The 26,148-nt window shown below is 35.6% G+C and overlaps 1 protein-coding gene and 1 pseudogene across 1 annotated transcript in view; one reads left to right on the forward strand and one right to left on the reverse strand.

Moving 5' to 3' along the window:
• FREM1 (FRAS1 related extracellular matrix 1) overlaps positions 1 to 18,795 on the forward strand; it is a 152,079-nt gene extending 133,284 nt beyond the window's left edge. Inside the window, exons 29-36 of the mRNA XM_055144903.1 lie at positions 2,161 to 2,310; positions 3,767 to 4,005; positions 5,846 to 5,893; positions 6,129 to 6,293; positions 6,484 to 6,612; positions 7,047 to 7,162; positions 14,344 to 14,429; positions 17,133 to 18,795. Of these exons, the coding sequence (XP_055000878.1) occupies positions 2,161 to 2,310; positions 3,767 to 4,005; positions 5,846 to 5,893; positions 6,129 to 6,293; positions 6,484 to 6,612; positions 7,047 to 7,162; positions 14,344 to 14,429; positions 17,133 to 17,332 (1,133 nt within the window). The 3' untranslated portion in view covers positions 17,333 to 18,795. The remainder of the gene's footprint in view (positions 1 to 2,160; positions 2,311 to 3,766; positions 4,006 to 5,845; positions 5,894 to 6,128; positions 6,294 to 6,483; positions 6,613 to 7,046; positions 7,163 to 14,343; positions 14,430 to 17,132) is intronic.
• On the reverse strand, positions 4,906 to 5,697 carry LOC129400817 (peptidyl-prolyl cis-trans isomerase NIMA-interacting 4-like; annotated as a pseudogene).
• Positions 18,796 to 26,148: the final 7,353 nt, after the last annotated feature.

A 26,148-nucleotide genomic window follows, 5' to 3' on the forward strand; every position in this document is an offset into this window, starting at 1 on the left:
CTGAGGCTCTCAGGTTTTGTCAGATTTGTCAGATTGCCTAACAAATCACTATTGCAGCCTATCACTTCTGGTTCTCCCATGTGACTTACCTGTTTCAATCAATTAGTTCAGACTTCCCTGATTAGGGTCTCTGCCTCTCTAGCTTCCTCCCTTCACTTATGTTGTTTTCCTACTTCTCCTTTCAAATCTTTCCAACTTAGAGCCCACACATATATAGTGTTTATAATCTATTTGGTATTTTTTGGCAGCATATTGTATATACCCATGAATAATTGGTTTTTCTGTATTAACATATTGTCGCTTCAAAAAGATTTTAGAAATCTTTACATCAGAGCTTGGCTCAATATTATATTTCTGATGTTTTCCATAAATTTTAAAGGTAAGTACAGAATAGGTACAAGATAGATGTTTTGATGAATTGGTTCACTTATCCATGAGATGTGAGCAATAGTTTATTTTTTGGTAGATTTCCCCCAACTTCTGTTTTTGCAAAATTGGCAAAAATAATTGTTTTAAGAATGCAATTGACATGAAAAGTTTGCCATATAAACTGTCATTTTTTAAAATAAAATTAATCTAAGTACAGTTAATTTTTCTCTCTAAGTGTAGCTAAGAGTAGGGATAACTGAACGACTTCATCTTCTTATTTTCTCCTTTGGGTTTCGGCCATCAGGCTACTCCTCACTGCCTCTGTCCTCACAGTTGCTCTTGGACATACAGTGAATCCAACCCAGGCCTCCTGCATGCAAAGTTTGCAGTACAGCCCATTGAACTGTATCACAGTACAACAGTTCCATCTTTTCTTGGACACAAAGTTCCATCTTGGATACAACTGGGAGCGTATGCCTTTATAGAGACATTAACAAGTATTTGTAACAAATATTTATTTGTAGCAAAGAATATTTATTTGTAACATACAAATAAAATCAATGTATTTATTTGTAGCAAAAAAATTTACAAATAAATTTTATTTATCTGACACAAAGAATATTTATGTCTTTATGGAAAGACATAAACCAGTTGCAAAGAATACAAGAATCTGTATTTTTAGAAGAGAAGGGTAGAATGAATGTTTAACTCCTTATGTAGAGGACTTTATGGGATTAAAAGCATTCAAACAACCTACAAAGGAAATGGCAAACATGTCAAAATATTGCTTTTGAAGATTAAAGCAAAATTTTATAATTCTTTTACCTCTTTAAATTTGAATTTTCTTTCTCTGCTAAATAGTATTTTCTTTTCTTTCTTTTTTTCTCTTTTTGTAGCCAACATTTTCTTTTTACCTCAATTAAGAGATATTCTGTAATTAAAATCCTAGAAACTAGTTAAAATTAGACAACCTTTGGAGATAAGTCTTCCAGTTTCTGTGTTAAGGATTTCCACAATGGTTTCGCATCTCCTATTAGTAGTCACATGATTACTTGGAATATCTCTGTAATATCGAAACTGTGACATATTTGTAATAATAAACTGCTTCACATTTAGTTTTCAAAGTGATTATGAACCAAACCTGATTATAATTCCATGAACAGAAGCAGACAGAAAAAGGGGGAGGTGAAAATTGGCTCACTCTATTTCTAAAATCCTCAGCCCATAAGTTCTCTCTAGGAGAAGATAAACTATTGAATGTTGCATCACCAGAAAAGTCATTTTCAGGCAAGAAAGATCTCAGGAAATAGGGTAGTTGGTGAAGGCAGCTGTCTTTGGAAATCAATCATTTCAAGGATTCTATGAATAGCATGAAGTATCATCCAATAATCACTTCTGTCTGTATCAACATCTTAAAAATTTTGGAGCTCTTAAGAATTTAAGATTGCCGTACTTGTTTATTCTTAAGAGACAAGGCAAGTTGGGAAAAATTACATCTTGGATCTTATCTATTAGCCATGTTTCTTTGTTGTTCATCCCTTGCATATTGCTGCTTAATATTTTTCCTTTTTGCAGTGTTTGCATTTAAACGAAATCATCATTGTCCAGGAACAAATGTGGTCTTTTAACATTATTTGGGAGAACAGCACGATGTCAGCGAGTTGGGAACAGTACAATAGCTCACTCAGGCTACTGCAGTCTAACTGTAGACATGTTAATTAATATATTTCTCTGACACCTAGGTGATTGAAATAGCAATTAAAGAGTAATTAAAATGTTTACTTCTTGTAGGAATGTCAACTAAGATGTGGAATATAGCAATTACCTATGACGGATTAGAGGAAGATGATGAGGTCTTTGAAGTAATTCTGAACTCCCCTGTGAATGCAGTTCTTGGCACAAAGACAAAAGCTGCAGTGAAAATTTTGGACTCAAAAGGAGGTATTCTTTTGATCCTCATCTTGAAATCAGGAGCGGTCCTGGCACTACGGCTGCTTGCTTTCAACAGCCAAACATGCTTGATAAGGTCTTCAAATCAAAATGCTTAATTTCTTATCAAGAAAGCCATCTCAGTTGTGATGTCGGCCCTTTATTCTGCTTTTTGCTTCATGTGGTTTTCCTCCTGCTAAGAACTATCGTTTGAGAAAAGCAACAAGTCAGTGCCGTAGTTGTTTTTTTCCCTCCCCGTTTGTTGTTCTCACCAAGGGGGAAACAATGTTGGTGAGAATCTATCGACAATTATTTTCCCCCAGAGTTTGGAGGGCTGTAATTATCCTCCTCTGTTAAAGAGCGCTCTTAATGCCTAAAATGTGAGCCCCCACTGTAGTGTGACCAGGAAAATTCTAAGAGAGGAAGAAATTGGAGAAAAATAGATGCAGCTGGCTCAGGGATTCAGGAGCAGCTGGAGAATATTAATGAATAACCTTGGTTGCAGAGCCAAACAGGTCCTGGATAGTGTACTCTGAAGAACAACCTGGAAACTGAATAAAATGAAGACCAACCAAAGTCCTTGGTGCTCTGATTTTCTTTCCTGTCAAATGCCATCTACTTCTTTGCCTATTTCGCATTTGACAAGTGTCCTGCTTTTACACCTGTCTTGCCCTCTGGTCCATATATTCCCCTAATCTGAAATCTATCATCTCCCCTTTTTTTAAAAAAAAAAAACAGGTAATATTCTATTTTCCTTAACACCTATTTTTCTACAATATCTCCCCTCATCACTTCTTCTTACCAAATTCATTTCTTATTGGCCACAGTAAGTACACAAAACACATGAAATACAAACTTCGCACATGAATATAAATTACCCAGATGGGTTTAGATTTTTTTCCATGTGCTCTCATAAAACATTCATTGGTGAGGTTGTCAATAGAAGTCATAAGTTAAAATGGACTGGATCTTTCTTCTGTAACAATTTGCATGTTATGGCTAATGTTATTGCCAATGTTTATAGCTGTTACTTGATTTCACTGACATCTTTGAGCAATTCCAATTTTAGCCTCTAGTCATTCTAGAAAAGAATGACCACTTTAAAGTTTATAGAATGATAGTGTGCAAAAGCCCGACCTAGTAAGAAGTATGAAAATAACGAAGAGAAGTGATACCGTGTCACAAGCATGGGGTATGATGATAAAATCCTGACAATGATGTTCATGTGAGGTTTGTGATATCGATGTCATCACTTTATAATCACCCTAAAGATGTCCAGAAGGGCACAGCTTTCCTGGATGAAAACTGATGAAGAGTTGAGGAGTTCCTGGCAAATGGCAGAAAGGCAACATCTGGTGGGGAAACCATCGATCTAAGTTTAACGACAAGCTGCTCCAGGAGCTGTGTTGATGTGATCACTTATCTGTTAGTATAAAATAAACTGACCTGCCATCTTGCCTGCCTCCAGGACGGTGTCATCCTTCATATTCCTTCACACCAAACAAGCACAACACCTGGGAGAAGGACATTTGGCAGCCTCTGTCCCCGAGATCTTCCTCACCTACCACTTCTGGTTCCTTTCATCTGGAGAGAAGACCCCTTCCATCTTCCAAGCAGCTAGCCATCATCAGAGGAGACACCCTGAGGGGCCTGGAATCTACAGATCTTTCTCTAATGAGGCTTAGAACCAGAGGCAATGGCAAAACAGTAAGAAGGGGCACTTTCTGGGATGCGATGTGTAGAGAACAGATCAAGAAATTGAAAGTTCTTGATAAATTTTGTGAAGCACTGAGGAATGAGGTTTTTTGTTTGTTTGTTTATTTATTATTATTAATATTATTATTTTCTTTTTGGGTCACACCTGGTGATGCACAGGGGTTGCTCCTGGCTCTGCACTCAGGAATTACTCCTGGCGGTGCTCGGGGGACCATATGGGATGCTGGGAATTGAACCTGGGTTGACCAGGTGCAAGGCAAATGCCCTACCTGCTGTGCTATCGCTCCAGTCCCTGGGGAACGAGTTTTGATTCACATAGTAGTTTGTTCTTTGCACAATTATTGGTTCTTTACAGAGTCAAGTAGCAGTGCTCTTTATCCACAAATATAATGCCCACCCACTTCATTAGTTTTACTAATTGAGATAATGGATAATACTGGTTTATTGATAATAATTTTTGTTTGTTTTGGGGTGACACCCAGAGTTCATCAGGGTTTACACCTGGCTCTGCACTGAGGGACCTGGAGGAACCATAGGATGCCAGGGATCAAATCCTTATTGACTGCATGCAAGGCAAATACCCTACCCACTATATGATTGCTCCGGCCCCTCATTGGTTTGATTTTTTTCTTTGGTTTCTCTTATGTACCAGACAAATAGAAACAACCAGTGGCCTGGACACAGAATTAAATTATTTTCTTAGCTGTGAAAGCCATAGCTTTGGTCTTCTAGCACAGTGTTCTGACTACACACTAGTGTATACATATTTGTTTGGATTTTAAGTATTGCAAATGATTTTAGTGTTTTCTCTTAATGTAATATAACTGATAGAATATATAAGTTATACAACATGTAAGTTACACAGAACTATGAGTTATATAATTACATAAATTATATAATATAATGACAATCTAAATTAACCACAATAATATAACATCCAAATTTTGTCTTAGTAGGAGGGTCTGTAAACACGCGCTGAGTGGACTGGAAATTTAGTCCACTCACAGGCAGGGCTAATGCTTTATCTTGAAATGGTCCCACCATCGACCTGCTGATCATGCAATCCAAGCTGCCCCCTTTCCTCTCTTCTTCATTCTGTCGTGTGGCCCCTTCATGTCATCATTTTCAACTTTACATGGATTCTGTGATATTTCCATTTTTGTGCATAAATCGTGTCTGACCTTTACGGAATTGTCACCCACTTTGGGACCCTAATCCTCCTTGTCAGCACTGTCACTTCTAGAATTTGCTCCCACTTTTCCAGCTTTTCCAGATCCATTTTTTCCTTTGGAAAGCCTCTTCAAAACTTGCCAGTGTATTCTCAGTTGCTTTATTAGCCTTAGAAAGGCCCTTATTCATTTATTGTTTTGGTACGGTATTATAGATGTAACCAATAACATGTCTTTTTTTCCTAACTGGAACTATGAACTATGTGGTTTTGAGGTTTTTAAAATTGTTTTGGTGTTTGGATTTTGAACTTTGGGCTGAAGCCGATAGTGCTCAGGGTCACTCCTGGTGGTGCTTGAGAGACCATATGTAATGCCAGGGGTGGAACCTTGGCATCCTGCATGGAAAACATCCACTCAAGCCCTTTAGTTATATCCCTAGCCAGGCTATGAGTTTGTAAATGCTGTTTTACAAGGATAAGTTGTGATTCAGCCTAATGATTTTTGAAATTCCCATGATCTGAAAACAGACTATGTTTAACCAAAAAAAGCATGTTTTAATTTTTTTACAGAAATTAACAAGATTCTACTGGAAGTTTTTTTTAACCTATTGCTACCTAATATTTAAAACAATTTTGCTCATATTTTTTCTATGTTTACTTCAGGTTCGTCCATCGTCTGTTTATAGAAATGAAACAGATATCATCTATAATGTAAGCATGGTTTGTGGGGGTTGTAAAATACATTAATAAGTACCAGATATTTAGGATAACTATTGCTTTTTATATTTTATATTTTATATGTCTCATGGATTGAAATGTGGCTGTAAGGTAATCAGGAGAAAAAACATTTTGTTGAATCCAATTTTTAAATTTTACAAGAAAACATTTTGTATCTGTTATCTCATTGTTTTGGCTTTCTCTTCTGTTGTTTGTTGATGTCCTCAAGTATCATGGAGTGGTGTCTCTGAAGCTGGAGGATGATAGTTCCCCAACTCACAAAAAGAAGACCAAAGTATCTGTGTTTAGTCAGCCACAAAGGACATTCAAACAGGCAGAGCAGCCTCAGGCAGACAAGATGGAATCCACAACTGACTCACACCTCCCCAGATGGGTATGAAAATCTTTTGACTTCCTTACCCACCTTACCACAAGCTATTAGCAAGGCTATAAAGCAGCCTTCCAGCTGGGGACAGTCTATTCAATACAAATGTTACAATGTTACCCAAGGAATGAAAACCCAAAGGAAGTAAAGTCTGATCACCTCACACTAAGTGACATCTAAATTGCCTTCTTTTCCGCAGGACCCATTGCCAACATTTCCAAAGAACTGCACTATGGATCTAAAGGGACTCTTTCATTTTGAAGAGAGCCTCCAAAAGCTCTATAAATGCAACGGGATTGCCTGGAAAGCTTGGAGGCCCCAAACCAAGGTGGGACGTGTATAAACTTAAGAGCCAGCCCTTTCATTGCAGTGTACCCTATGATAAACTGAAAGAGAGAGTGGTCTGTCTGCCTAGCTCGTGTACTGCTACCTGCCTTTGCAGCACTTTGAAGGCAAATAGGAAAAATATGGCCAAGGGGTATTTGAAAAAACGGAATATATACTATTTAATTCAATAGGATGTACAAAGATGTTTATTTGGACAAAGGTCTAAAATGGAAATCTTGCTGAGTTTGTGTTTTCTGTGATTAAACCACTGTATTTCTCAAGGTGGAGAAGGGGGATTTGGGCTGAATTCCTTTCAGGGGACAAAAGCACTTTATTCAAGTTAGGAGACTCATAGGCCTCTTTATGATGGTCTCAGTCAGATACTAGTTGTAAAAACCATTTTGAGCATCTGATTCCCAGACAACTGTTTTTCAGGAGGCAGAAGACAAATCTTGCCCTGCTGGGTGGCACCATCACTCAGGTTTCTGCCACTCCTTGATCACACGGCAGAAAGGCACCTGGAACACAGCTGTCCAAGCTTGCAGGCGACAGTAAGACACCCTCTTTCACAATTGATTAATGCGTTTTTTCTTTACTGTCTCTATTTTCTCATGGAACTGTAGGGGTGCTTCATTCATTCAAGAGTTGAATATCTAATATCTGTCTGGCTTTGTTTTAGGAGTCTTGGAGAATTCTATAGTTCAGAATAAATTGGAGATGGACTTTGATAATAAATCTTGATAATAACAGTTTTTAATTGTCTTCATGTTAAAACTGTACCCTTGCCAACATTTTAACTTTCAACCCTTTTCATCCCCATTCTTTTGGAGAGAGAAAATAGTTTTCTGAGCCCACAACATTGCAGGTCCTATCGTTACTTGTTAAATAGAAATTTTAGTCTACTGATTTTAAGAGACAACACTGAAAGTTCTGAAAGCACCAGACCTATGATAGTGTAAAGCACACTGACGAATATGAGTACAATAATGTTCAACAAAACATCAATGAGCATGGGTGAGAGAGATAGCTTACCTGGCTCTGACCCTCCTTCTGAAGAAACTGATATTGGTTAAGAATATCAAAGCAGTGAATTGGTCTAATCAGCATTCATGATTACATATTGACATTAGAGAAGTCTTCGGTGAGATTTGATTAGTCTTGCACTTAATCAAATTGAAAAAGCTTTGCTCACCTAAGAACATTATTGAGAATCTGAAAAAGTAAATCACATTTGAGAAAAGCTAATTTCAAATCATATATCTGATAAAAGTCTTAAATTGAAAAAAACAAATAACTCCTAAAAGTCGCTTAAAAATCCTACCCAATTAAAAGAATAGCAAGTGAATTAAAACCTTTACAAGAAAAAAATATACAGTTGGTAAATATATATGTGAAAAGTTTCTAATCACTATTAAATATCAGGCAAAAGTAAACTATACGACTTTATTCCCTTAAGAGTAGTTAAAAATCACAAAGGCTAACAATGCCAAATGTAGAGTAAATGGAATCTTTAAATTTTGTTGGTGAACATGATATAACTATTTTTGGAAGGTTTGAAAAAGTTTTGAGCATCTACCTTGTGATCTAGCAGTTTTACTCCTATGTATCTAACCAAGAGAAATAAAAATATGATTTTTAGAAGGACGTTTACAAGAACTTTACCTGGGTTCAATTCCATCCCTCTCGGAAAGCCCGGCAAGCTACCGAGAGTATCCCACCCACACAGCAGAGCCTGGCAAGCTACCTGTGTCGTATTCAATATGCCAAAAACAGTAACAACAAGTCTCACAATGGAGATGTTACTGGTGCCTGCTTGAGCAAAACGATGAACAATGGGACAGCAGTGCTACAGCGCTATAAAAATGTTATTATTTTGGAAATAAATAATTGTGTTATTTATTTATATGAGTTCTTTGTTTTCTCAGTCTACAAGGGAAATGATGTTTTCTATTTTTTTATATACTATTTTATAAACAATAAAACTGGAATATGCTATTGAAACTCCAATAACATGGATAAATGACCATCTCACTCAGCAAAGAGGAAGAAACCCAATATGAAAGAATATATGCTCTATGATTTTATTTATTTGAGCAGGAAAAGCTGATCTATGAGTTGGTATTAGAAATAAACAGTTATCTTGGTAGAGATGGTTGGGTGAGTAGGAAGTGGATTGAGGCAAGGTTTTGGAGAGATAGAATTGTGTTAAGTCTTTCTCTGGGTGCCTACTAAGTGGGTATACAGATTCAAATGAGCAGAATTGCAGGCTTAAAATGTATTAAACTATACCAAGATTTAAAAAAAATCAATAAAATATTTTAAACCTAATAATTTAAAAAAAACAGTCAAATTAACCATATTCCCCCCTCTCCGGTGTAATCTGTGTTCCTAAGTGGACATGTCTTATAAAGTTAACTCATGACTTTCAAGTTTGTGTTGATGAAGTGGTGGTATAGAGTTCTGTTTAATCTTATTTTGTTTAAATGTTATATTGTTTAAATATGTGTGTATATATACATACACACATATATATATACTATGTGTATATTCCCCATATGCTATAAATGGAAGAACAGCCAAGCAAATAATCACATCCTTCTTTGATTTAGTGTCCTGCTCTGACTTCATGCACTGAAACCTCATGTAGGCATAATGGTATAGATCTTTTTCCTCCGTGAGGAAAGAACTTTGATGTGGAATGTGATACTCTCTGATTAATACGAATGTCACAGCATACTACAAAGGAGAAAGTAGGGTTTCTCTGCTTGCAAAAGTGAGTACAACTACAAAAGTGCCATGACCCTAAGCCAAGGCTCTCAAGACCAAATTGCTGTTAGGGTATTTACTTTGGGGGAGGGGTCCAGCCACCCTTATTTCTGGCTCTCTTTAAGGATACCTCCTGTCAGTGCTTGGAGGACCATATGTAGTGCCAGGGACTGAACTTTTTGATCAGCTGTATGCAAGGAAAGCACCCAAACCCCTGTACTGTTTCTTTGGCCCTCTTGCTAGAATTTTACAGGTGAATAGAACAGCAAAACCCCTAAATTCTCAATCTGAAAGCAACCCTTTTCGTCACCTTTTAATGTTTCTTCATAACAGTACCAGCCTATAATGAAACTTTGATTGGCTCTTACTATAATGAGAAAAACATAAGAATATTTGGGAGAGTTATATTTCTAAACATTTTTATTGATAATAGAATCACTGTCACTGTCATCCCATTGCTCATCAATTTGTTTGAGTGGGCACCAGTAACGTCTCTCATTGAGAGACTTATTGTTACTGTTTTTGGCATATCCAATACGCATAGGTAGCTTGCCAGGCTCTGCCATGTGGGCTCCATACTCTTGGCAGCTTGCCGGGCTCTTCAAGAAGGGTGGAGGAATTGAACACGGGTCGATTGCGTGAAAGGCAAACGCCCAACCGCTGTGCTATCACTCCAGCCCTGATAATAGAATAAGGGTACTAAATACCTTTCCCTCAAAAAAAGATATTTTATTTGAATGTTAATATGTTCTAATATTTTTGTCAAAATAATTTCCATAAAATAATAGAAAAGTATAGTAGTATTGTTATTATGTTAACATTGATGATAATTCTATAGCAGTACCTCAGTATCAAGTCTCTGATTCTTTGATCTACTTAATTGCAGTTCAATTTATGTTCGCTTTTTTGGTTTTCACACCACACCTGGCTTTGCTCAGGGCTTACTCCTGACTCTGAGCTCAGGAACCAGTCTTGGAAGAGTTCAGGGATTCATACATTAGGCCAGGGGTTGAGCCAGGGTCGTTCACAAGCAAAGAAAGTGCTTTGATCCCTATGCTATCAATCCAGGCCTGCAGTGGAGTTTTAATAGTGAATATAAAGAATAGCAGAACTAGTTATAGAGAGATTCTTCAGATATAACCTAGTATTGGGCTGGAGCAAATAGCACAATGGGTAGGGCATTTGCCTTGTACTCGAGCAACCGGGTTCAATTCCTCTGTCCCTCTTAGAGAGCCCAGCAAGCTACCGAGAGTATCTCACCCACATGGCAGAGCCTGGCAAGCTCCCCGTGGCATATTCATTATGCCAAAAACAGTAACAATAAGTCTCACAATGGAGATGTTAATGGTGCCCACTTGAGCAAATTGATGAACAACGGGAGGACAGTGCTAGAGTGCTAACCTACTATTATACTGTTTACTATTTCAATAGTAAACTTAGGTTCAAATTAATTTAAAGGCCTAATAAGTTTAAGATGAAGGATATGACTTTAGTGAGAGACCACATGCCTACCATATGTGAAGCCCTGAATTTGATCTTAGCACTGTGTCCCTCACCCTATCCTCTCAAATGTGACTTTAAACATTGCTGGTATTGTTGTCACCTTCTGGGCACCACTAGCTTTGACGCTGGAGGCCCATAAAAACCCAATAGGTGATCCTGGTGGTCCCCAGTACCCCAGGGCCTAAAATGCTCTGTATTCTCCAGCCCCAGCACTGAATCATTCACTGTTTGCAGAGTGTTGCCAGATTAGTACCTGGTCCCCCTTTACACAGTGGCATTTCAGGGAGGTCATTCACTCAAAAACAAAAACCACCTGGCAACTTATTCATAAATTTTACTAAATATATTATTTCTAATGTATTATACACAATGTTGGTAGTATAGTTATAAAAATGTTAAGGCTGTGTTACAAAGTTACTGAACCCCCACCTCCTAAATTCTAATACATTGAAGACTTTAGCTTTCACGCAGTCCCTAAGATGACCCTCAACCACTGTCCCTATGAAGACCCAAAAAAATTTGATCCTCTTTGCATGGGCTTCAGAAAATGTCTAGCACCAAATGAAAAGAAAACTTAATAAAAATATTATCTTTTTTATTTAATGGAATTAATCTTCTAAGAGGAACTTTTTTTAGTAGCAGGATCACTTCTTCAGTCTGATGTTTTCTCTGAACTCTAAGTCCTCCTCTGCTACTTCATATGTTTTAATTCATCCTAAGGACACTCTTCTTTTCTTTATCCATTACTTTTTATAGTTTATTTTGTCCTCCTCATCAGCTCCTTTGTTTGGGAAACTGATATCCTTGAAAAATGATCAATTAGTTCGTATGTAAAATTCACAATCCTAATGTTTTATAATCAGCTAATAACTTCTCATGATGTATTTTTAGGAGGTCATTTTACATTCTGTCATTAGAGTTAATATGAATTTAGCATGTTTTTTATTTGATCTCGTCAATTCTGGGATCTTTCTGCAGGTCTCTTGCTACCTACATGTATCACTGAAGGTCCTTTATAGCATCTTTGTTTCAGAAGAATAACAAGGAGAAAATTTTACTTTATCCTTGACCCTAATCAAATTGTTAGCTCAGCTCAAATCATTATCTCTAATCTCAGATCGCCTTTTCTCCCCATGGGTATCTTATTATTTTCCTAACCCAGAGGAGCCAAACTCCTAGACCAGGTATTTCTTGAATTTACATATTGTAATTTTCTCTGCTCATTTTCTTAGATACTCACTATACATTATAATCAAAACTTTTGAAGAGGTAGATATTTATTTTTGTAACAAGGAAAATTGAGATATGTTTTTAATACTACACTCTGTCACCTATAAATTACAATACTGCCAAATGATTCCTACTCAAATGTATGTATGTCTATATTTTATTTTATATTTATTCATACATTCACTTATCTATCTAGATAACATCTACTGGGTTTATTCATGTATTTATATCATATTCATGGGCTTAAAAGGAACAAGAATGATGATTTTACAAAATGATCAACTGAAAAATGTTAAAGTACTTCTATAAGCAGTGATGTTTTTATTCTTTGCTTTTTCTTTTTTTCTTTCTTTTTTCTTTTTTTTTTTACTTTTGGGTCACATCCAGTTATGCTCAGGGGTTATTCCTGGATCCACACTCAAAAATTACTCATGGTGATGCTTGGAAGACCATATGGGATGCTGGGGATTGAACCAGGGTCAACCATGTACAAGGCAAACACCCTACCTGCTATATTCTCACTCTGGTCCCTCTTTACTTTTTCTAAATTAATCCTTTTTCCCCTATCTCACTCTTTAGTGACTTCTTTGCTTCTCAGAGTTAAAAAGGAAATCAGATTTCTACATTTCTACTTAAGCATCTGAAAAAGTCTTTTTAAATGACAGATTCAAGAATCATAAAGAAAGAGGAAATGTCAAATGTCCTGTAATAAAAAAAAAATTAATATCCTAATTATAAAGTTGAGGCTGCTAAGTTACATCCATAAAGGAAAATCCCTCATCCTCCCTTGCTACAACCAACCCCAACTATTTTTTAAACAAGTATTTGATATTCTGCTTTCTAACCTCTGCACATTAGAATTATCATATTGGAGAGGAAGGGAAATAAGATAGGCCATCCTGTTTCCTTTAACCATAGGAAGGAGCTGACAGTAAATGAGGTCAGATTTAAGTTTCTGAACCCAAATCCATCCACCTGATGGCAAAGAATGTTACCTATATCAGTAGGTCTGGGAGTCACTGTAGTGTGCTTTATAAAGTCATAATGTCCTGGGACTTGTGGGCCAACAGATATTAAGAATACATAAATTATGTTCAACATCAACTGATCTAGAAAAACAGAGAAGTGATGTGAAATTTGAGAAAATGTAGGCAGAACAAATTCAATTCAACTGCTGTCCAAACTTACAGGATTATTACTAATTTTGTTTCCTACTTTTTTGATCAGTGGATTCTGACCAGATAAGATAATGGCGATTTTATTTGTTCTGTTTATAAGTTTTGTATCATAAATAGAAGAGGAACCAGGGATGTGGCTTGGTATTGAGAACACATGCCTTGCATGTGTGAGGACTCCAGGTTCGATTCACTTGATCTCTCTCACTTCCTCTCTTCAAAAACAGGAGAAATTTTAAAAGATAAAATTTTCCATTGACAGGCTGGAGCGATGGTACAAAGGGTAAGGCGTTTGCACGCAGCCAACCCGGGTTCAATCCCTGGCATCTCATATGGTCCCCCAAGCATTACCAGGAACAATTCCTGAGTGCAAAATCCTGAGCATCACTGGGTGTGACCCAAAAAGAAAAAAAAATTCCCATTGACTTTTTATTAAAAGCATTTTTTAAAAAGTTTTTAATGAGCATTAGTCAGTAATTAAACCAAGTCAAATATCCCTTATAGTAATAACTGAGCTAGCTGAAAAAATAATAAAGAATTTTATTTGGGGGAAATCATTATCTATGTTTCTAAGAACAAGTGCTTTGACTTTTGTTTTGCATGTGAAGGTCTGCTGTTTCACCAACTATGATAAAATCATCAGTTATTGACTTATTTGACCAGTTCAAAAATCAGGGCTCAAGGAGTTTTATATGAGTGGTTTCAGTTACCTTTCTGATCAAGCTAAATGGATAATTGACAAAATTATGCCATTTCAAAATAAGCACTTCATAGAAAGAGTGATATAAGCAGGTAGCTACCGGTTTTCAAAAACTGTTATTTAAAATCTACTGAATTTATGTTTTGAAACCCAGATATTATGATATTTTATTTGCTGTCACCTACTGCTATTCTGAAGATATTCATTCAGGTACAAAACTAGAGTGTTAAAAATCTTAGGATGTTGTTTCAAAATTCATACCTTTCCTAGGGCCAGCTACTTTAAGTTCTGAGAGGCATTTTTAGAGCAGCAGCAATGCTGATGTCCTTGTCACTGACACTCTTCTCATTTTTTGTAGGCACCTAGGCAGCCTTGTGACTGTCCTTTCCAAGCAGCACATGCAGTGGCTCTGGGGCATGAGTGGAAGAAAGCCATTCTGGATAGGCAAGTATTTGTTCTTGACCTAGCAGAGACACAGCCACATGATTCCATAGCTGGTTAGAGTCTAACTTTTAAAACTTGCCCGAAGCATTTAGACACATGCATTTTCACATGCACATACATCTCTCTCAAGTGATAAATGTTAGATGTGTAGGTAAGAAAATTTAACAAATTATGCTTGTAAAAGTAAAACATTAGAAATTGGTATAAATAGTGGATGGCTAAATAAAATATGCATAACCATATGAAGAAATATTTAATGTGTTTTTAAGGTGTTAAATATTAGACATCTCCAAATGCCTTGTGTTTATTATTCATTCATTCAATAAATGTATGTTGGATAAATATCATCCATAAAATATGTAATTGTTGCATTTGTGACAAGTTGCTAAGCAAAAAAGCAGAACCATGGCAATCAGAAGCATAAAGTAATTAAGAATAGCACTACACTGTAGCACTGTCATCCCGTTGTTCATTGATTTGCTCAAATGGGCACCTCTAAGATAATGGCGATTTTATTTATATTATAAGTATTGTGTCATAAAAAGAAGAGGAACCAGGAATGTGGCTTGATATTCAGAACACATGCCTTGCATTTGTGAGGACTCCACGTTTAATTCACTAGATCTCTCTCTCTTCCTCTCTTCAAAAACAAGAAAAATTTTTTTAGATTTTTAATTAGTGAATCACCGTGAGGGTACAGTTACAGATTTATACATTTTTGTGCTCATGTTTCCCCCATACAAAGTTCGAGAACCTATCCCTTCACCAGTGCCCATTCTCCACCACCAGTAAAACCAGCATCTCTCCCACCCTCCCCAGTCCCGTCTCCCCCCACTCCAAACTGCCACTATGGCAGGGTATTTCCTTCTCTCTCTCTGATTAGGTGTTGTGGATTGCAATAAAGGTGTTGAGCGGACATTGTGTTTAGTCTCTAGTCTACATTAGGCATGCGTCACCCTTCCCCCGCATGACCTCCGACCACATTTTACTTGGTGAAAAACAAGAGAAATTTTAAAAGATAAAATTCTCCATGGGGAGACTTGTTGTTAAGAATAAACATATTAATTTATCATCATGTGATACATATGTGTATGTGTAGATATTTGCACATATATGAAAAAATGCCAAAAAATGCCAAAGAAATGTTTCACCTCCCAATAAGAACTATAGATGCTCTTAAATCTAATTGCTTGTTTTCTGGTTTCAGTACTTTCCACAAATTTAACAATGAAGTAAGTATTTTCAAGACAGTTTAGAATCAAATTCTCAAAACACATTAGAAAATCAATGTCCTGGTGGAAGGGGAGAATGAAAGTGAGGAGGTCCCCTTGAGATAAATGGGGGGAAGCAGACACTGGTGGGGGACAGCGTTGGAAATGTTCTCCTGAAGCCCTATCATTCCCAGTGTTGTAAAATTGTTAATCACGGTGACTAATATAAAAAAAATTAGGAAAAAGATTATTGTTCCACTGCTGCTCTTTAAAGTGAACTATAATAAACCCAGCTTCTCAAAATTTTTGAGTGAATCTCAAAATTTTGAAATTTTCTGAGTGTTAAATCAAGGCTGGTGGATAAGTCGCTAGATCTATGTCGAATTTCTTTCCACACCAGCTTCTTAAGTGTAACATCACCTAATCAGTACTTTAATGAAACAATCCAGGGGGGATAGGTTAATCCTATATAAAAGGGCTTCGTTTTCATCCACCCCAACTATTGACTGAAATCAAATGAAAGTTAATATGCTATTTAACTAAAGCTCTTTTGTGGATCCAAGAGGTGGTTCCAAATGCTGGAGTACATGCTTGTCCTGTGGGAACCCTGGGTTCTATTCCTGGCACATCAGAGTCCACCCAGGCCCCAGTAACCACCACATCAACTCCTAAACACTGAGCCAGGAATAAACACCCTCCACCCCCACCCCCCTCAGTATGTGGCCAAGAAAACAAAACAAAAACAAAACTAGTGGCAAAATTTGGTTCTGGAGATATCAGATCATGAGATTGCAGGGCCTCTTCACATTGTATTCTTTTTACTTCTATTATGAAAGAGTAAGGAGGAGTAATGCTTTTTTAAGAAAAATTGTACAAGCATTATAACATAAAGGGGTAATTTGCAAAAATTGCTGGTGGGAGTAGAGAGGCAAGTAGAGAAAAGCTGCTTTTTATTGGAATTATAACAGATTGCAAAAAAAGTCTTAAACTCCAGACTAAAAATACTGCATAGTAAGCTACTTTCAAATATTAAAACTAAAGCACTTAAATAATGAGGAAGGAGGACAATAGATAAAAGTATCTCTGTTTCTCTATGATAGGAATTCTGCCTATAGAAGAATATGAATAATAATAGGTGCCATTCAGTAGACACATATGAAACTCAGGCTTTTTCTCTATGCTGTGTATGACCACATTTAATTCTCAAAACATCCCAAGATATACTCTGTTTAGGCCCATATCTTAGATGAAGATGAAAACTTCTAATTGACTAATCTGCCTTGTGATGCTTCACTTCAGGTTGTGGATAGAAAATGTGAATTCAGATCAGCCTTACTATTTTAATTGGGTTTTACAGGACTCCCGGATTCTGTATCAGGTTTTAGAACTTATATCCATGTTTGCGTATGATTAATGAGCTTAGAAAAATGGACTGATATGATTTACAAGTTTGAATGAAATAAAATTGGCACATTATTTTGGTTCACCTTAGGTTTGAATGACCAAGGACGTACTGGCCATTGGGAGTGGATATCTGGTCAACCTGTTACCTTCACCAACTGGAGGAGAGGAACCCCTCAGCGTTCAAAGCCTGGAAGAAACTGTGTTTTGGTTCAAAGACAAGGGAAATGGCAAACAAAGGACTGCAGGAAGGGCAAACCTCACAATTATGTGTGCTTTAGAAAACTCTAAATTTAACTGTCCTTACAGAGATCCACTTGGAATTTCTCACCTATTTATTTATAGGATTTGTGCATATTGCTCACTAGAGAACAAGTGTCATAACTGACCTGGAACATTTTTCAACATAAGTGTACGTGAAATTCTATCTACTTTGAAAGAAAAAGAATAGTTCCAGGAATATTGATGAATGAATATTTCTTACAAAAAGAGATGCAGTTCTTGCATCTTAATACCTCTTAATATAAGTGCCTGAAATATTTGAAGGTACAAGATTTATTGCCGAAGACCCCATCCTAACCCTACTCCATTATATCAGTTTGCAGCAATTTCATGGTTCTAGAGTTTTTGTTTTTATTCAGTTGTCCTTATGTTTCAGATGAGTTCATTCTGATATCTCTGTTAGGGGTACTTTTACCACTTCAGTCAAATGAAGGTCACTCCTACCTATTTGCTAAATCAAGGTTAAATTGGGAAGGGGTACTTTACGTGAAACCTGAGACAGAGACTGGGGCTACAAAAGAAGGATCCTTTCTCTGGGATGAAAAAGACTTTTGGATGGAAGAATTCTGTAGATGGAAGTTCAGTTTGTAGCAAAGTAGTGCAGAGACGTAGTTCAGGTAAGAGTGCTTCATAGTCAAAGCCTCACTGCACAGGAAGCACATTTTCTTTTTTGTGAGAATGGTTGGCACTGTCCAATTCCAGAGCTAAAGATTGGGTTTCCTGAGTTCTACAGAGTCATGAAAAATTTGTAGTAACCTGAGCTTCTCTCCTTATCTGTTCTTATAATACTAATGAGCATTTCTCAAGGACATTCAGGATAGAGAATATATATGAATGAGGGTTAACATATGATAGAAAAACATTGCTGTCTCAGAAGTGTCTCAAAGAACTCGACTGATGACCACAAAAATGAAGCTAAAAACGAGACCCTAAAAGTCCATATTTCTTCCACAGGATTTTACTTGGTTTTGAGCCTTTTAATATTTAATGTTTGTGGAAATGCCATGGTAATATGAGGTTCTTTAATATAAAGGTAACTTCATTTGTAATCTCAGCTGAGTTAAGCAACTTTTCTAGCTTGTGGCTCTTTTCTCAGAAATCCCTTCTAAATCAAGGTTTAATAACAGAAAATTAGAAATTTATTTCAGCGACACTTATTTGGATTTTTTACTTTTTTGTTTGGATTTTTTACTTTTAGTAGTCCCCAAAAAATATGGTTTTGCCAAATGTAATTTTCTCTGTGGACACCGTTGCAAAAAGAGCTAAAGAAATTCAATTCCATTTCTGAATAAAAAGTGCAACTGACTTGTTTTATTTCTTCTGATTTATCTAGATTGATTAATAGAAAATAGAGAGATTGGAATAAGAGTAAGATGTCCTGAGAGCTAGAAATATGACTCCAGTGGTAGTGCAAATACCTTGCATGCATGATGAAGTTATGGGTATGATACCTTGGCACCACACACACAAAAGATTTAGACATTCTACCTCTTACTTAAATTGAAACATCATTCCCTAGGATGTCACAGGTAGGCTTTTGACTTATAAAATATCCAAGTCTCCTGTATGTTTCAAGCAATTTTGATGCTTTAACTTAATTATGCAAAACTTATCTTCCATACCATCTCCAATCCTTTCTGATTCCTTGGTATGTGAAGGTTGGATGCATGAGAAAGAAAAAGCATTATTCACCTTGCGGATTACATCCTAGAGGAAAAGCAAAAGTTCAAGGAATATGGACTTTGAAGGTCATTTCTTCCAACTGGAATTCTAGCACTATATTAACTGTATAAACTGGAAGTTAAAACCAAGGCAACTAGAAGACCTAGTGAGCATGTTAAATCTTATGTATTTCTGCAATTACAATGGCGTCTAAGTGTAATTTCAAATGTTAGACCAAAAGTATTTTGATTATTTTAGCAATTAAACGTGATAGAAAATATTGATCATGTTGTAAAATATAAGTAATACAAAAAAGGTAAAAATGACAATTTAGACAAGTTTGAATGCTTCATTTATTGTTCATGACATTTATTTCTTTCTCACAATTGTTCTTGAGAGAAAATAAGTAATTTATTGTCATGATTCTCTATATCTTGATTAGTTATGGTCACCCTTTAGGTTCTAGTGGAAAAAGAAAGAGACAGAGCAACAGTATAGAGGGTATAAGAGACAGAAGAAAGGAGAAAGAAAGGTTGAGTAGGAAGAGGAAGGGAAGATGGTACCTAAAAAGGAGGGTGTTAAAGAGAACAGCCAGAATGCCGCCTAGTTCTTCTGATTTATATATAGAATTATTAACTCAGAACAAGTCTCACTTTTTCTTCTCCTTCCAAGAAGAGGTAAAATGAACATGGTGACATTTATTTACATTTTCACTTTTGTTTACTTTTGTATGCCAAAAAGAATATTCACATTTTTATTAACACTATGGTTCTGTTAAATTCAAACCATAGACTGGTGCTGATTAATTTTTATAAGTGAACAGCATATTAAATGTACTGTATCTAGTGTTGTATCAAAGTTAATAAATAAACTTATTTCCAGTTCTGAGTTACTGTTTCTTTAGACTTTAGTATTTTATACGTATTCTACCAATTGAAAACAGGAATAAACAAATTCAGAGTATCATTATATCCTTACTATTTAGTCTTTAGTTATATGATTCCTACTCTGCACTACATCTACTAATTATTTAATGAATATTAAATTTGTTAAATGTTAATCATTTAAATGATTAGTGCTACCTTGCACTGGATAATTTTTTAAAACTAGAGATAGTATAGTGAATGAAATAGGATAATTTAAAGAAAATTAAAGGATACTGCTTTATGCTATTTTCTAACTGACTTTTCAAACATGAATATTTTTATCAGTGAGGAAATCAGAAAAGAAACCATTGATTATATTATCCCTTTTCAGAACTGAAAGGAAACATGTCATACAAACAGCTCAAGCTGTCTTTTGTTATATTTCTCTCCTAATTTAGAAACTGGTGTGAACTTGCTGCATTTATAATCAGGTCAAAGTGTTGATAACAGTTGTCCCAAATTTCCTGTTACCAGAATCAAGTTAGGAACTAAAATTTTCAAATCAAGCTAATTGATTTTGCAACATTTGTTTTTTTCCAACAAATTATTGTGTTTTGGAAATTCCTGGCAAAACAGGAATAAATGAGAGATGGTGTCATCTAACTTTATGATATAATTTTGATACAATATCATCTAATATTCTTATGAGTTATTTCAGAAATTAAAGTGAGAAGAAATCAGAATTAAAATTAGGCTCTTCCAAATTGTAAACAAATCTCTTCTCATTTATGTACCTAAGACTTCTCTGAACAAATGACTTTATCATTCAGTAAAATATCTTTGAATGATGGCCAGGAAGATGACTCAATGACTGGAATACATGCTTTGTATGAGTGATCTTGGGTTCAGCTCTGGTACACATGCTCTCTTAAACACTACCAGGAGTGACTCCCAAGCATTGCTTTGGGAGTACACACACCAACACCACTGTTTGTGTGACACCCCCCAGAAATACTTTGACTAGTAAGTGTGATCAAATTCACCATGCACTGGAAAACATTATTGTAATTGAAAGATAGGTAAAAGGGATTACCTATTGCTTGGCTCTTTGTACTTAAAGTCCAGAACGGGGAAATCTATAAATACATACATTACTGATTGCCAAGAGATAGAGGGAATGGAAAATAGAGAATAACTACTAATAGGTACAGGGTTTCTTTTTGGAGGAATGAAAATGTTCTGTAATTAGATATTGGTGATAGTTTAACAACAATATTGCATATACTTAAGACAACTGATAGTATACTTTTAAATGATAAATTTTATGTGAAGGGAAGTATATCCCAGTAAAAGTACTATTAAAAACAACCATGTAAAAGTTTATTTTAGCAAGCTACAAAATGAGTTGATGCATCTACTGTGTTTATCTGATTAATCCACAATACTTATTCCTGTCTTTGCCCTAAGCCTTAGCCAGGTTTTTTTGTTTGTTTATATCATTGCCTATGGGAAAGGATATGTTGATTTGACATCTTTCTTAATTTAAAGTACTGTTTTATTGATCTTCCTTCTTCTCCATCAATCATGGGTGAGTTCTCACTGGCAGCAAAATGTATTTGAATGTCTCTAATGTTCTGAATGCCATCACTTTCTTAAAATTAACTAGAAGTGTTTTGAACAGGATCATGCAGGAAATGAATATGCTATTCTCATAACTTGCACATATAGCTGTCCAGAGTGGGCAAACCTATAAAGACAACTTACAGGAGTGTTTGCCAGGAGGTAGTTTTGGACATTTTGGACAGCTTTTATAAGTTTATTTTCTGCTAGGCAATAACGTTTAGTTTATCTTAAGGCAAAAAGGAACAAAAATCAACCAACACTTTTATTAAAGGCCTCATGGTAACCTGAAATCGTTTTTCTAAGCAATGAAGTATGAGTTCACATTTTAGTTTTATCCCCATCTATAAATATAGTTTACTTTCCAAGTGCAATCTAATCCTGACCTATCCGAAAGAAAAATATGCTCAGATTCAATAATATTCTGCCTACAAATAACGGACTTTAAATGTAAATACAGAGCTACACTAAAAGTGAAAAATGGAAAAAGATAATTGTGGTTCTTAAAATATGTTTTATCTTTTTCATTCTTTACTTTTTAGTTTCCAGAAAGAAAATAAGACTAGTCTTTCTGAAAGTAGGTTTTAGAACAAAGGAAATTACCAAGGATGAAGTTACTTTATACATTTAAGATGTCAATACATTGAGAACATAGTAATCCTAATCTTTTTTTGCATCTAACATGAAAATATGAAAATGGTGAAGTAAACCTGATAGAATTGCAAAGAGAAATAGACAAATCTATAATCATAGTCAGAAATCTTAGTCTTTGATAAAACAACTAAATAGAAAATTGGGAAGTGTTTAAAAGTGTTGACACCATTAACAAAAGTACCCCAGCTGACATTTATAGAATGCCCATCCTCTCTGTACTAGCAAAACACATTTTCCCTTCAAGCACACCTGAAACATTTACCAAGGCAGATCATATTTTGGAATATAAACTGAGTCTGCATTTAAAAGAAATCTTTCTTTCAAATGTGTTTTCCCCTTTTGTTTATAAATTGAATCACAGTTACAAAGTTGCTTGTGATTGGGTTTCAGCCATATAATGTTCTAATAACCATCTCGTCACCAGGGTATATTTCCTGTCACGGATATCACTTCCTCACCCCCCACCCCCCACCCCTCACAGCCTGCCTCTATAGCAGTCCTTTTCTTTTTCTTTTATTCTTCCCTGTTTATCTTTTTAGGAACTGTGATTTACATTTTTTTTTTTTTTTGCTGAAAGGGTATCATGCATATTACTTTACCTCTTTTTAGTATTCAGTTTTTGTCTGGAGTGATAATTTCCAATTACTGTCAGAGCGGTTCCTTCTCTGTCCTAACTGCACTCTCCTCTCCAACCCCAAACTTGTGTAAAACTTCCTACCATGGATCAGTACTCCTGGCCCTTATTTCTATTGTCTTTTGGCATTATTCTCATACTATGGTTTTTTTATATCGCAGAATTGAGTGTGATCATTCTATATTTGTCCATCTTCTCATTTAACTCTACATAACATTTTCCATGTCCATCATGTATAAGCAAATTTTATTACTTCATTTTTTCTAATGGCTGCATAATATTCCAATGTGTAGTTACAAAATATATTCTCTAATTACAAGGGGGTTTAAGTTATACATTAATTACAGAATTCCTAAATGCGTTAAATTAGAGACTCTTTCACTCATTGGTAAAGGAGTAAATTAAAAAGGAAATAAAATTTTGTGTTGATTGGAATAAAAACAAAAACACACTGTATCAGAATTTGTGGACTGCTAATTAAAGTAGCATTTAAGGGAAAATGTATACTAGTAATGGCTAAAGCTTAGTTTACACCTTAAAAAACAGAAAGAGAACCAAACAAAAAATATCACAGCATAAATCAATGAAATAGAAAAATAGAAAAAATGAAACTGAAATATGGTTCTTGGAGAATAAGATGATAAATATCTAATCCCTCTCGGAGAGCCCAGCAAGCTACTTAGAGTATCTTGCCCGAATGGTAGAGCCTGGAAGACTACCCGTGGCATGTTGGATATGCCAAAAACAGTAACATCAAGTCTCACAATGGAGACGTTACTGGTGCCCGATCGAGCAAATCAATGAGCAACGGGAGGATAGTGATACAGTGACAGTGATCAGGAGAAAATGAAAGGACACAGATTAACTAATATAAAGAGTAAGAGGTAACTTCACTATATAATTTATAACTATGAAAAATAAAGGACATAGGGCTAGATCAATAGTACAGTGGAAGGGCACTTGCCTTGAACACGGGTGACCCAGGCTTTATCCCAGGCACCCCATATGGTCTCCCGAGCCCACCAGTAGTGATCCCTGAGTGCAGAGCTAGTAGTAAGCCCTGATAACAGTCAAGTGTGGCCCAGAAATACAAAAACAAATAAACAAAAAGACTATTGAAGTTTAGTCAAGAAAAAATAAGCCTAAAAAATTATAGAAATTTATTTTATAGTTTTAAGTGTTGCACAAATAAGATGTGAAGCTCAGAAAGCGTCATATTGAGCCTTGTAAAATTTAAGAAGAAATAGTAGCAATTTTACAAAAACATCCGAGAAATCAAAGAGCAAGGAATGTTAATTCATTCTATGACCAGTATTATAGTTACAGTGAGATAGTACTATATATTTGAATGGCTAAAATGGAGAAGACGGTCCTTACTAAGTGTTTATGATATGGAGAAACTTTAAACACAGATAGTAGAAAGAGAGAATAAATGGTACAAACATTTTCTTTTCGTTCTTTTTTCGTTTTTGGTACAAACATTTTGAAAAACAATCTCGTGTTTTTTAAAATTTTTTTGGAAGGTGACCACAAGGTCAGAAATATAGTACAGGAGTTAAGGCATTTGCCTTGCATGTGGCAAACCCATTTGATTCTTGGTACTGTGGACAGCCCCTTAAATACCACTAGGGATTCTGAGCAAAGTCAAGAACAATACCTGAATATCTAGCAGCCACATAAATCCACTCCTTGCCTCTTGCAGAATTCTAGGTAATTATCTAAGAGAAAAAAAAATGCATATTTTTATTTAAGATAAAAGAATCTTCGTAACAGCTTTGCAATTAATGGCCCAAATTATATGCACCCTAATGTCTGCTATCTTGTGAACTGATAAAAAGTATTCTTACAAAAATAGAAACACTCGTTAGAAATTAAAACAAATGAGTTATCGATTAATCATGGATGAGTCTCAAAATAATTGTGTCCAGTGAAATATATTTCACCAAAACCCCTACAATTGTGTATCTATACTCCATTGATAGAATACTGTAGAAAGTATAATCTGACCAAAAAAAGTAAATTAAATGCTACCTGATAATGAAAGAAAAGGATAGTGAATTTCAGAAAGAAAGACTGCAAAGGGACATAAGGAAATTTTAGAAGTAATATTTTCACTAACTTGATTGTAGTTAACTGTCATATATATGTATATATGTCAGAATCTTTCAAACTGCACACATTGTTTGTTGTTTATGTATGTCAGTTTCACCAATAAAGCCATTTAGGAAAGGGAAATAATAAAATTATTTCCATATCAAGAGGGTACATTTTTGAGAGAACAGGAAAACTGCATTAAAACCCTTTAGTTTCGAGCATATGCTGCCTGAGTCCATATGCTGCTTGTGCCCACGTGGCCGAGCACGTGTGTCGCCCGAGCACGTGTGTCGCACACATCTCCCCTCTTGAGATGTGTACTTCCATGCTTTCATACTTTTGTGTCTAAAGCTCGGTTATGTGTAGGGGCTTCCTCCACCCTTGGAGAAGCCTGCGTTCTCTCATGAGCGCGTTATTTTCACTATTCTCTTTCCCACTTATCCCTTCCTCCTTCCCTCAGAAACCTCAAAATAAAATCTATTTACTTCAAAAAAATAAAAAACCCTTTAGTTTGGTGCAATAAAAATTTTGGAACAAAATTATAAAATTTTAGTACCTGATTATTAAAACTTAATGGAATATTATATTGTCCCTTTTCAGATGATTCTATTGCATAGCAATTTAAAATAGCAGAATAGAAAACAATATGTATCATTTTAATAGTTACCTTGCAGTTGGAAAGCTGAAGGAAACATGTGTTTATTTGGATTTATGCCTCAAATCACTCCCAGGTAGTATTTTAAATTTCTTAATCTAGTTTTCTCAAATTCAAAATAGAAATAACAAAAACTTTCTGGAAAACATTATTACCAAAATCAAACATGAAACTGTAACAATATGCCTGGGACATAGTAGGCATATTTATGTGTGTGTGTGTCCGTGTGAGTGTGTGAGTGTGTGAGTGTGTGTGTGTGTGTGTGTGTGTATGTGTGTAGAATGTAATGTACATAGAAGAGCTTGAAAATTTCAAACATTGCTTGCCTTTAACAGCACAAGCTAAACAGTCGTCAGGAGTGGGAGATTTAGGATTTAAAAGTTCCATGTTACAAGTGATAACTTCCCCAAATGTTAGGACATTTGTGTTGAACATGGACATATTTTCAGTTTTTTGGAGAAATCCAGATGACTGAGCTAGCTTAAAAAAAAATCCTCATTATGTCTCACTTTTAAATGTGATCTAGGGTATACAAATTTCATTACAAAGAGAGACAAATTAGGGAACTGCTTTTCACAAGACAAGGCTGTTTACTTTGCTAATGGTCTGAACTGGAATGATGATCATTTAAAAATATGGT

Source organism: Sorex araneus, chromosome 1 (genome assembly GCF_027595985.1).
Source record: "Sorex araneus isolate mSorAra2 chromosome 1, mSorAra2.pri, whole genome shotgun sequence".
In the NCBI taxonomy this organism is placed as follows: domain Eukaryota; kingdom Metazoa; phylum Chordata; class Mammalia; order Eulipotyphla; family Soricidae; genus Sorex; species Sorex araneus.